Here is a 13,068-nt window from a genome sequence, read left to right on the forward strand (position 1 = left end):
CACCTTTCTTTTTTCCCTGCGTCTCTGTCATTTTTTCCCTGAGGTAAAGGGCCTGGGACATCCCTGTGGCTTGACCGCGGTGGGAAAGCAGAGGGAGAAACCCGGCTCATTTACCTAGGAAGAGCCAGCCAGGCGGCCTCTGCTTCGAGGCTGGGGAACCTCGGAAGCTTGCTGTGTCTGCAGAGAGGGCGGAAGGGGGTTTGCTGCCTGGTTAACCAGCCTGGGTTGATTGAGGTCCGCGTGCTTCCCCTGGAGTCCCTTCTCACTAGTAGATCACCCTTCAAGGGATAAGAGGAAGGGATGGGATAAACATAGAATGGGGCGCGGCCTGCCTGCCACAGCGGGATCAAAACTCCTAATTCCTGTCAGCCCCCCAGAGCCTCAGGCTCTACCCTTTACAGAAGCATTAATGAGTGCTTTCAGGAGTGACAGGCCGTGAGGCCGCTTATTTTTAACCAGACAACGGAGGCTGAGCTCCTGAGTGGGACAAGGTGTCTCAGCCTCCCTGAAGCAAGCAGACCTGGAGGTGTCTGTCCCGGGCTTCCCAGGCCTGCAGCCGCTGGGAGGAACATTTGCAGAGTCGCACCCAGGTTAGGGAATCTCCTTCGGCCTGGGCTGCTTTGGCCAGTGTTTTGTCTCCTGGGCCTCCTTGGGACGGAGGGAGGCGCTCTGTGATGGACAGAGGAGGCCGGCTGTGCTTTCTCAAGTGTGTGAGCTCTCCTGCTTCAGAAATAGCTCTGGGTACTAACTGGGGGTTTTTGCCCAGGAAGTGTTACTAGGATCTGTCAGGTCCTACTAGGAACCATCGGAAGGTGACAAGTCACTGGAGACCTTGACGCTTAACCACTGGTTACCCAGAAACCTGGACAGGGCCGCCTCTCCGGAGCCCCACAGCACCGGGAGACAGGTTACAAGCATACACTAAAGTTACAGACTAAATAATGACTGTTGTGTAGAGGGCTGCGAGGGGACGGATCGGGTGCTTTGGGAAGTGTGAGTCTGTGGGGGGGGGGGGGCGCCTGGGCCCTTTCTCCTCCCCCTCTCTGTACTTGTGCCTTTCCCAGACTCCGTTCCTCTGTCTCCTGTTTCGTCTCTCCAAGAACTGCTTCTCCTGCCTGGCTAATTCCACAGGAGCCACGGAAATGGGGGAAAGTGAGGGAGGTTGTCAGTGCCTGGAAAACCACTAAGCCCCTGCCTCCAGCTCCAGGCTGACAGCTCTGCCAGCCCTCAGTCCCAAGGCCTCTCCAGCAGCTTTCCATGAAAGAGACGTCCCTCCCCGCCTCCACATCCCTCTGGCAGCCATGAATCCATTCCTGGACTACCGTCACCCCCCCCTAGATGTGGCAGCCAGGGCCTAACGGGCGCTGCTAGTTTTCGTTCCCAGTTTTCAGTTACTTAGTGGGACTTGTTTTCCTTTATCTCCTTAAGGGGCAAATTGGAGACTTGGGTTTGATAGGAAAAGATCACCCCAGGACTTGAAAAACAGGGTTGCCTGTGGTAGAAAAGGCAGATGGGGAAATTGAATAATGCATCTTAGAAATGTTTATTAGCATTCTCATGATGATAAGTGAGGGATCGGAAAGGAAATCTTCCACAAGTGTTGGTCATTTGTCCCCTGGTTAGGGAGGCCGGTGTGCTTTGTGGGAAGAGTAGTTGATTTGTCCCCCACTGGACACATATGTGTCTCATCCCCGATACTTAGCAAGGGACTCGGGAGATTCTCCTGAAGGGATTCAGTCGTCATCTGCAGGCTTTTGGGGGGTGGTGGGGGTGGAGCATGGGTGAGCATTTGAGAAAAGCTGCAGGTATTCTCTCCTTAACAACGCGCCCGCACAAAGACAAGCTCACAATTTGATGGGCACTTCAGGATTTGCAGGTTCTTGGAAATCCATCCATGGACCCTCACATAGACCCCAGGTGAAAAACTCCTGGACCAGAGTTTACATCTGTAAGGCCCCCTGCACATACATGTGCCCCCGATCCCTGTTGGACGCCTCTGCTTCCTTCTTGCTGAGCACTGGGTACTGGTGCCAGGAAGGCCTGGGTTGGAGTCACATTTCAGGGCAGCTTCTCCAGTCACCCATCTTGGCTGCCAAGGCCCAACAAATGTGGGCTTTTTTCCCCCTAGAAATGGGGAAGATTTGGCAAAACTGGGCCTGCATTCCTTATGGCAACAATTAGCTGGGCTTGGTGTCTGTGCCCGCTTTAGGTAGGGCGTGGCTGTCTGGGTTGCCATGGCCTCTTCCCGCCACCTCAATGCTGGGACCAATTCAGTTCTGTTTATCACCCCAGTTGATCCGCACTTTTCTTAGAGCAGAGTTAAGTAAACAGTTTTATCTCTGAAGATATACTGCATATCACAAAACACAAGTCTCCTCATACATATGCATATAGAAAACACTCATATATGCACATGTACACGCACATACCTGTTTGGCCCATCCAGGTTGTCTGCAAGGCATCTGAATTTGTGACCTGATCCTCTTCCTCCTCATAGGGTTGCTGTGAGGGTTCAGTGGACTGATGCATGCAGAGCCTTCAGCACAGTGCCTGGTACACAGCAAGTGCTCACTCAGCACATCCAGCTGGTGTTACTAGTAAGTGATCCTTGGGGCCCAGCGGCATCTCCTCTAGCCCGCTCAGAATGGGCGTTGCTCGGGACTGGGGCGCCCTCTTGTGGCAGCTCTCCCTACTCACACCTAGGCCCCGCCGGAAAGATTTTAGGCTCCTTTCATCAGGCTCCCCTTCCCCTGCCACTCAAGGGGAGAGCGGGAGAGGTGGGATGGGAGAAAATGTTCCGCTTCCCTCACCATTTCCTTTGCCTCCTTCCTGACCTTGGGGAGGTTGGGGTCACTAGGTCTGGAGACAGGAGGAGACGCTTGGAGGTGGGGGTCCTGGCTGTGTGACTCCCATGGGTGGTACCTGCCCCCTCCCATTTGCTCATTCTCCTCCCAGAGCAGCAGATGCCCAAGGCCACCTCCAGAGAGGATGCAGGACAACAGGAGGGCAGCACATCCACAGAGGCTTCCCAGGCTATTATGAGGTAATTTTATTTCTTTCCATTTCAGGTAAAAATAGTAAATACAAGATAATTTTAATAAAGGTAAAAATACATCATTTGGATTTTGTCGTTGTTCTCTGAACAGTGCTACCTACAGTACAATTTTTGATTTAGGATTTTTAAACCTTTTTTTTATATAAACAAATAGAGCGATTTTGCTATTAGGCTATCTGTGTTCTCATCTGGCACTTAAGAATAGATCACAGGTCACCTCCCAGTTCCTTTGGATGTATGTGGGTGGTGGGGTGGGAGTGAGCAGGGCTGCATGGGATGAGGCATGATGGCCTCATGAGCCATGAGCCATCCAGGATGGCTTCCTGGATGCAGACAGCGCTGCAGTCCGTGTGCAGTGGGAGGGCACGAGTGTGCATCCGAGATGGCCTTTTCCTGCGCTGGTCACAGGGACATATGTCACTGTGACTGGCCTGAAGGTGTCACATGCATCGGGGGGGCACTTCCTCCCCTCCTCCTGTGGTCTAGTTTCTCACCCAACAGCCTAGATTCACAACAGTTCTGGGTCCAGGCAGGCCACTGGGCTGCAGATGTCAGCAAGGCTGGTCAGGACAGAGCCAGTTGGTCCCCTTAGAGTCCTAGAGGAGTGGCCCAGGGCCCTCCCGACCAGAGCTGGTGGCCAGGGCATCCCACCTGGCCTTGGAATGCTGGTAGAAGTCACAGGTGCCGATGCAGGCTGTTAAATGTCTTTGCCCTTGTTCGCCCTCAGGTGGTCTTTGTTTAAGTTCTTTCCAAACTTCTCGCTGAGCTGTTGGATGAGGTCTGCCAGCTCGCCGGTAGCTTGAGATTTCTCTTCAAGAAGCTCATAGCGCAGGCTGGAGATATCTTGCTTGATTTCCTTCAGTTCGCCTGCAAGGACAGATGAGATTTTGGTGAGATGAGCCTGCTGAAGGGGCTCATCCCATAGGCATTTGGGGCGTGCATCCTTCCCACAGAATGTCAGGCTACTGGTCCAGCCCACCAAGGGTGGAGGTGAGGGGACGGGAGCTCTGTTTTGGCCTAAATCCCACTCAGCTTCTACCGACGAAGGACCATTCATTCATCTGCTTAAGACCCCTCTCCCATTCCTGGTCACGCTCTCCATTAGGGGTTTGAGGTAGATGGAAGAATCAAGATCAGGGTTGTGAACTGCTAACACTGATTTATCACGGTTGTTAGAATGCTGGTTTTGGAGCCATTAGAAGCAGATTTCAAGACTCTAAGCAACACCCTTGTTAACTGAAACATTTTTTTCTCATTATGCTCCATGTTTTGTTCTGTCGTCTCAGGGAGGAGAAACTCCCAAGTGTCTGAGGGGATCAGCTCAGCACAGTGGCTGCGGCTGTGGAGCCAGACCTCCTCACAGGGGGAGGGTCTGCCTGCACCACGCAAGCAGCATCCCTCACCGGTGCACCACGGTAGGCCTGCCTTCTTTTTCTCTAGCAAGGGACCACAGGTAGGGTCTTCCGCTTCTTTCCACAGCGAACCATGTGGTTAGAAATCCACATGGGCCTGGGCTGTGGGAATCTTCTTATTAAGTACAAAGGGGAGCCGAAAGGTTCTCTCCTGGTTTGAGAGATACTGGACTTGGCTCAAGTGTCACATTAGCCATATGTGTTTTTTAAGTATGCCTTATACACAGAAGATGCTGAGGTCTTAAAGGTACAGTTTGGCCAGTTTTGACAAAGGCATACATCCCCTATTTTCCCCTATTTTCTTTCTATGGGGGCTTCGTTGGGCCCCAGTTTCATGGTGTGATTCTAGTGGCGTGAACCTGGGCAGCCCCACCTTCTATGATCAGGTACATTCCTGTCAATCACGTTACACGCTGTGGGGAGCTGGCTGCCATGACACCCGGCAGTTTTGTATTTGAGGCCCAACAGTAGGGGTGGGTAGGTGGGCTGCTGCTCGGCTCCTAGACAGTGTCAGCCCCCGGGGCCATTCGGTCATTGCTGACCTTGAGGCCACACTGTGGATGTCCCAGGATGAAGCAGAGGGTCACTAAATGACTAGGCTCCTTCCGGAGGCCCCTGGGGCCCTGGCAAGGGAGAGAGTTCATGCCTTCACTCTTGGAGGAGGCTCTTTCTAGGTGGCAAATACTTGTCCCGGGTGTCTCATGAAGATTAATTACCTGGTGTATGGTAATTTGCTTTTCGTTTAAGAGTAACTGCTTAAAATAGGCTGGAAGATAACCCACACAGGGAAAATAATGTAGTTTGCAAACTTCAGTGCACATCAGGATGACCTGGCATCCTTATCACGACGCAGACCCCCAGGCCATGCCGATTCATTAGGTCTCGGTGGGCTCTAGGTCCGCATTTTTATCAAGTGCTTCTGAGGTGGGGGATTCTTTGAGAAACTGCGGGTTGGTAGCTTCTTAGAGCCAGGAAGTTAGACAGGACAGAGCTAGCTAGAACCGGGGCTCCTGCAGAATCTGAAAGAGGTGTACAGTCTGCTGCTGTCTGTGTGTGTGCTCAGGGGATGAAGAATTCGGGGCCATCCTGAGCTCCAGGGACATGAGGCCGACTCACGGCAGCCGTGACTGCACAAGGCAGAACAACTGTTGTGAGCAGGGCTCCACGCCCTGTTGCTGGTGCTGAGATGGAGGCGCTACACGCCAAGACTGGGGGGCGGCTTTAAGGTCAGAGCTAAGGGCAGCCCCAGCTGATGGTCAGCCAGGGGACAGAGACCCCAGTCCTACAACTCCGTGGACCTGAATTCTGCCAACAGCCCAACGAGCGTCCCCAGGGCCTCCAGACAGGGACGTAGCCCCACCGCCAACACCTTGACTTTAGCCTGGTGAGACCACGTCTGGCTTCCGCCCTAGAGCAGATGGATCCAATCGCTTACCTTCATTGACTTCGTCATTTTCTCTATCCACCTGGGCCTTCAGGACATATCTTTTTATGAGCCGTTTCATGATTTTCTGAAATGTGAACATAAGGAAGGGATCAAACCAGCCCAGCTCCTGTGCTGTAGGTGTGAGTGCCTTCCCTCCTGCAGGGCGCCTGTCAGCACGGGGGTCCTCCCTTGTCTGATGCCTCACTTTCGAGGGGTGCCCTGCCTAGTGGGGAAGGTTCCAGTATCTCTGGATTCAATACCACCTGAGCCTGGGTTGTGAAAACAGGGTACTCTCAGTAGGCCCAGCCACGGAGAGAGACAGAATCACCTGAGATCCACGGGCACTGCTTGAGGGTCCTTAGGCCTGCCTGTACCCTGGCCTTTGTGACCTTAGCCCATCATGCCCTCTTCTCGGGGCCTGAGCTCCGAAACACTTTCTTGTATTTCAACAACTGATGCGATCACGGGGCAGTGAGGAAATCTTAGCAGGCCAGTGCCGGTGGAGCTGCCTCCGTCAAGCTGCTGGGCAGGAGAGGAGGTTCGCTTAGCCCACAGTCAGGACCAGGCATGGAGGACCAGTCCACTGGACTTTGGAAAATTCCTACCAGAGGCAGAGACAGATACAGCCTTGGGAGGGTTGGCCAAGATACCGCTTCCCTGAAGTCTCACCACATGCCCAACACTGTCACACTGTCAGTCACGCTGGAGGTCCCACTTATGCAGATTCTATAAGCCAAGGAGGCAGGAACACACAGTTAAGAGCCACCAAGAATAGAGCCAAGTGTAAGAAAGACCGCGGGCGGTGAACTTTGGATTTTGCCAGCTGGTCGGTCCAGGGTTACTGCGATATCGCAGGATTTAAAAATGTTCTGGTGGCCGAGCCTTCTGAATCTGTTAGGAGCCAAGCAGCACCGTGAAGGGGGGGCTTCCCTGCTCCTCGGCATCCCTTCTGGTGACCGACTGGCCTGCTCACTCTGAGGACCGAGGGGACAGAGGTGGCATTTGCTAGGTTGAAGGGCCCCGAATTCTGTCCCCAGCTTTGCTGTGTGAGGTCAAGCAGGTGGCTAAGTTCTCTCTGACTACCTGGGCTCAGGAAAAGCTTCTTGCAAGTAGAAGAGAAGTGAGCTGCCGGGATGCAGAGAGCTGGAGGATTGATCTCATTATTATCACCAACTGGTGGTCCCCTCAGGGCCTTTCATGGCGACAGCCTTGCCAAGGAGGCGTCTCCAGCCCTGTGATTCCATGATTCAGTGTCCCGGGACACTGAGCTCTGAGCCAGCTAATGTGGGCCACTTCTGCCCCTCCTCAGCCCCTGCTGGTGGTCCGCTTGGTTCTGTGGTTTGTGTCGTGCTCTAATTTCAGGCTGAACAGTTCATTAGTGAGTTGCCTTCATGCTGCTGCTTCTCTGGGAGGCCTGGGTCTTGTCCTGTTGGTGGTTAAACTGCAACGCTAGATTTCTCACCGATGTTCTCGTAGTCAATAAGGCAGGTCACCTGAGTTTTAAGAATCTGTGCCTTTTGTGGGACTCGATGCTCTTTTCACTTTGAATTGGAAAAACGAAACAAAATCAACTTTGTCCTGAACCAGTTCTCATGGGGGAGAAACCCCAACAAACCAGATACCCAAGTATCTGACATTCTTACTGAATAAGAAATTTGGAAGTATTCTACTGCAAACTTTCAGGCCGACATAAGACAAAGGGATCTAGTTAAAGTTTGTTGCCTTTTTAAAGGAAAATGTCAAGAATTAGAGGTCCTTCCATTTCTGGATCCATCAATTAAACAGACTGTATATTTACGACATAAAATTATAAACCAGAGAATGGAAGTGGAGAGCTCCCTTTTCTGGGATGGAGCTGAGCAGAATCCTTTCATAGCTACGGCAGCAGCTGTCATCCTCCTGGTTTCATGTGCACATTGTGTTTTAGTGCAACATGATTAAACTGATGACTTTAAAAGATTTCATAGTATGTGTTTATTATTAAGACAAATTTGTTGAGTACTTCCTGCAGCCCAGGAGTTGTGTTATCCTCCTTGACAAAATGACCTCATGGAATCCTCCCAGAAACCAGGTGAGATGGGGGTTGTCGTCTCCATTTACAGATGAGGTCACTGAGGCTCAGAGAGCGAGGTGACTTCTCCAGTGTCACACAGCCAGAAAGTGGCAGATCTGGGATTTAACCAAAATGGAAACCAAAGCTGGGGCTTCGTCCAAGCTTCAGAAAAAGGTTAAGTGCACAATGGTTTTGGAGATGAGATGCAGGAAACTGGCTCCTGTCGGTCACAGGGGGCTTGGACTACTTCTGGGTACCAGTCTGTCCTTTACAAAGCACAAGGTCTTTTATGCAAGAAGAAGCCTCAGCTAGATTTCAGAGGATGGATTGTTAGCCCGCAGAAGAGGGTCACTGGTATGTCATTGTCCTAAATGCCCGAGGCTTGCTCTTGAACCCTGGCGTGCTTGATCTGAGCTGTGGTTTCTGCAGATCTGCAGCTCCAAGGGGAGAGCAGCAAGGGTTTGCTTTTAAGCCTCTCACCACAGACTAGGATTTTAGAGGTTTAATGTGGAAGCAGAATCGCGTGAGCACGGCAGACATGCAGGGACCCTCTAACCTTCCTCCGCACCCCAGGAGTGACATGTACCTTAAGCGGGAACAGTGTGACCACCTGTTGGCTGCTTAGAGACTTCATGCTCTGATGATGACCTAGCCTCCCCTCTGGCATATGCATGTTAGACCACTTGGGATCTGTGGGAGCAAGATGCCAGTCTCGTCCCCAGCAAGTCTGAGATGGTTAGAAAATGACCAAAGTTCTCTTAACGTGGATGCTGCAGAGGATCTCTGTTTGCAGAAAAGATGGGACATCAAAAGCCTCCCCTACTTCACTATGTGGAGGAAAAGCATGGTCCTTTGTGATGAGTTTGCGACCCTTCCTGGCCATCTTCCACAGAGTTTTCACTTCATGGAGATAATAAACTTTCCCCAAATTAACACGCCCTCGTCAGTGCCAACTTGGCCCACTTTGCCCTGAGGCATTTAGCAAGTACTGGAGATGAGAATATTCAGTGATCTTACTCAGGAAAAATAACTAATACTGAGGTGCCCGATGGGTAAGAATGGTTGTGACACTGAGACCCACATCCAGGGAGGGAGGCACACAGTTGCCCTGCCCAGACTCCAAGAGCCAGGTGGCCTCTGGCTGCTGCTGGTGAGGAGGGAATGGAAGGGACCGCTCTGTGCAGCCAGGGCAGCTGAAGACAGAGACAAGGAAGAGAATACACACGCTGAACATGGCAAACAAAGTAGCATCCCGAGGAAAGCAATGCTGCCACCTAGGAACAGAGAAATTGAGGAACATTTGGAAGAGAATGGACAAAATGGATCACAGGACAAGTCATCTGTTAAACTGGGGTTTATCAGACCCCAGAATGGAAGAAATCAGCACTGGTAAGCTGTCTATTCTGTTGGCTTTAATCTCTACAGAAAAGGTCATCTAGAAGGCAAAAAAGAGGACTCCCCACTGGGCTTTGGGGAAGGGATTGCATCATAAAAGTTGGGGCTTTTTTCAGTGATGGACTGTGCCTAGATTCTACGATTCGTTTGTGATGCAGCTTGTCTGCTTTGCCTATGAATGAAATGTATCCTCAGAGACTGAGTATATGAAGTCTGTACACACCCCAACAGGTGGACATGCCAGATCTTGGAACAGGTCAAGGGTAGCTTTTGATAGGAAGCACACTTTGGCCATTTTGCCGGTATCATGGTTTTGTTCCATTGTTTGGTCTCATGTCCACAGAGCCCAGATTGGAAAAAAAAAAAAAAATTACAAAAGCAAGGAAGCAATTTTGTGAAAAATGACAATTCAGACCCCTGGAAGCCTAAGAAAAGCAAAGCACAGAGAGCCTCTGAAGTTTGGAGGAACTGCCTTCCCTTATAACAGAGAGCCCTAAAAAGTTGAAGGAATGACAAGCTTCAAATAAACACCCAACCTGCTAAGGTTGAGCAATCAAGCAGATGCACTAGAGACACAAAGGAAACAAGCTTAACAACTACACACGTATCAACGACGGGGCTTTTATCTTATGGGGATCGCTCCAGAATGTCTCAGAACCTCGATGGTGAGAGGCTGACAGCATACGGGCTCCAAGAGTTGAAGGCTGTGGGTGCAGCCTGGATGGTAAGAAAGAGGGCGTGAACTGGGTTCCTCACATTCTTGGCACTTTGGGAAGTTGCTTTGAGAGGAAAGCAATACAGCGTGGAAGGCCACCAGTGGGCCCAAGAAATCGGTTGAGCCATTTTTAGATCCCTGCCCAAATCCTTCGTTCCGTACCGGTTGCTGCCCCGTGATAGCAAAAGCACCTTCCGTTCCTAGCTTCCTCCCCACAGGCTCAGATAGAGCTCTTCCCAGGGGCTGTCCGACACAGACAGGGCAGGTTCCGACACTGTGAAGAGGAGTAAGGGGCCAGTGCCCTGGCAGCGTGATGGGGTCAGACAGATCTCACTTCAACCATCCGTGTGACCTTTGCCACGAAGCCTGAATTCCCTCAGCTGTTCAGTGGGGGTCACGGATCCTGCCTCTCTCACGTGCCCCGGTGTCTAGTCTGCTCCAGCTGCCTGTCTGTCAACTCAGCGTTTACTCCTATTTGAGCGGATGATAGCTCAGGAAGATGCCCAGACTTGACCTTGAAGGACTGAGCAAGGTGCCAATGTACAAATGCAAGAGGCTTTCTGCTCCATCCACCGTCCTCTCAGCCCTCCCCCTCTGACGCCCACTGGCCCAGTTTTTCTGTCTTCTTTCTGGTGATAACGATTTGAATAAGTCGCCCGAGGCTTTTCTTGCTGGATTCACAAAATACAGGGTGAGCCTGCTTTCCCAGGCCATCAGTAGCCTGAAGCTGCAAACCGGCTAATCTGTGTAATCATAGCAGGAAGCTCTCCGGGAGACTGAAGACTGCAGGGACTCAGCCAGTGATGATGAAAGACAGAAATGGGATTGCTCAAGACTGCTCTGGAACAGGGCCTCGCTCATAAGGGATTCGTCCTGGGTGTAGACATTCACCACATCGGTTGCCTTCCTTGACATTGCGGCACGCGGGCTTTCTCTAGCTGCGGCGTGCAGGCTTCTCGTTGCAGTGGCTTCTCTTGTTGGGGAGCACGGGCTCTAGGCGCGCGGTCTCCCGTAGTCGTGGCACATGGGCTCAGTAGTTGTGGCTCGCGGGCTCTAGAGCACAGGCTCGGTAGTTGTGGTGCACGGGCTTAGTTGCTCCACGGCGTGTGGGATCTTCCCCGGGCCAGGGCTCAAACCTGTGTCCCCTGCATTGGCAGGCGGATTCTTAACCACTGCGCCACCAGGGAAGCCCCTGCTAGGGTTTTCTATCTTTTCTGTGGCACAGATAATCTCTACTTCTCTCCGAGAAGCTAAGAAATAAAAATCCTTCCCCTGACCAAAGGATTTGTCCTGTAAAATAAATCAAAGCAGATCAAACTGGTCAGGTCCAATTTTGTGCACAATTAAAGACAAGACTTGCCCTTTGCCAATTTTTAGCCCATGTCATCTGTTAAAACTATAAGTACTATGAGGGATGAGCTGTTTCTTAATTGTACACTTAACTCCTCCTAACTGCACAGCTAGCTTCTGAAATATGGATGGAGATTCAATTAGAGACCTGTGTCTGGAAGATGCTAAGTCTGTAATGGCTCCCTCGGGGATGGTGGCACCAGGGTCATATCACCTTGGCCTGAAGGAGTACTCAGGACAGCTTCAGATTTACATCCGATAGGAAATGGTCAGCATGGGTAAAACTGCTGGTCATTGGGAGTGGGCAAGCAAGAAAAGTATGGCCTGCACTTTTGTAATCAATAACCTGTAATAACCATTTATCACTGGCTGATGCAAACGGATACAGAGATTTTGCATTAATTTCCAAAAGCAAAGCAAGATCTGTACGCACATAAGTTCTCCTAATTTTTATAACAACAGACTTTGCCTGCTGGCAGTCTAAGGTCAGGTGCTTACCGGAAACATCAATATCCACCTGGTTGCTTAAGACAGATCCCTGGGAGCCATCCTGCGTGCCTGCCTCTCCCTACCCGGCGCCCGCTGGTTTGCATCACGTCCCTTTGGCGATGCATCCCAAACGTATATTGAGTCAGTCAGTCTTTCTCCCTCACCCTTCTCACACTCCAAGTCGCCATTCCTTGTACCTGGGTGACTGTCACATCCTCCTCACTGGTCTCCCTGCTTCCACTTTTGTCCTCACCCGTCTCTTCTCATTATAGCAGTTAGGTAGTCTTCTTAAAGCATAAATACAATTTTATCATCTTCTCCCTCCCCCAAGTTAAACTCCTCCCACTGCCTTCCTGGGTACATCAGAGTGAAATCCACCTCCTGACCTTGCTCCAGGCCCCTGATTTGGACTCTGACCTCATTGCCCTCCCCTCTCCCCTACTCAGAGCTCTAGCTGCTGTGGACCCACCAAGCTTCTCCCCTCTAGCTTTTGCTGCTGCTCTTCCTCTGCCTGGAAGGCCCCACGTGGCTGCCTCCTTCTCATCTCTGAGGTTTTAGCTAACTGTCCTCTCCTTGAAGATACATCCTCTGACAGCCATATCTAAGCAGGGGCTCCCTATTTTTCTCCATTTTAACATCTGATTGTTTTCTTCTTGGCACTTTTATCAATTTGAAGTTACATATTTATTTGTGCGTTTACTTGCTCATTGTATCTCTCCCTCTATGGACTGGAAGTGCCAGTAAGATAGGAACCATGTCTGTATCCCCAGGAAGCAGCATGGTGCCTGGCATACAGTAGGCACTCTATAAATATTTGTCGAATGAAGGAAGGAATGAAGCTGTGTTCTGGGGGGAGTGACACAGCCATGTGACTAAATCGCTGTCTGAATGGAGTCCGCTTCTGCCCATACCTGGGAAAGGGTTGGTTACCTGATATCTGGTGGGCTTGCTGTAAGTGTTATTTGCTGTCAGGTTTTCAGAATTCCTCATGCCAGCCTGGTAGCGAGTCTTCTAGGAAAAAAAAAAAGAAAATACATAATATATAATACATTATACACGATTGTACATACATACATGCTAGGACTCGAACAGGACCTGCATACGGGGCTGTCTCTAAAATGAGGACCATCAGGAGGTCACTATACCCACTGCTGCTTGGCTTTCTAGAACGTG

General features: G+C 51.0%; 1 protein-coding gene across 1 annotated transcript in view; it reads right to left on the bottom strand.

Annotated features, from left to right (window-relative positions):
• Positions 1-3,014: 3,014 nt before the first annotated feature.
• The window catches only part of TRPC7 (transient receptor potential cation channel subfamily C member 7), a 124,357-nt gene continuing 114,303 nt past the window's right edge, over positions 3,015-13,068 (bottom strand). Inside the window, exons 9-11 of the mRNA XM_022588864.3 lie at positions 12,826-12,906; positions 5,903-5,978; positions 3,015-3,922 (exon numbers count right to left, since the gene is read on the bottom strand). Coding sequence (XP_022444572.2) covers positions 3,753-3,922; positions 5,903-5,978; positions 12,826-12,906 — 327 coding nt within the window. The 3' untranslated portion in view covers positions 3,015-3,752. The remainder of the gene's footprint in view (positions 3,923-5,902; positions 5,979-12,825; positions 12,907-13,068) is intronic.

This window comes from Delphinapterus leucas, chromosome 3 (assembly GCF_059928025.1).
Source record: "Delphinapterus leucas isolate spDelLeu-1000000601 "Yukka" chromosome 3, BTC_Dleu_Yukka2, whole genome shotgun sequence".
Classification (NCBI taxonomy): domain Eukaryota; kingdom Metazoa; phylum Chordata; class Mammalia; order Artiodactyla; family Monodontidae; genus Delphinapterus; species Delphinapterus leucas.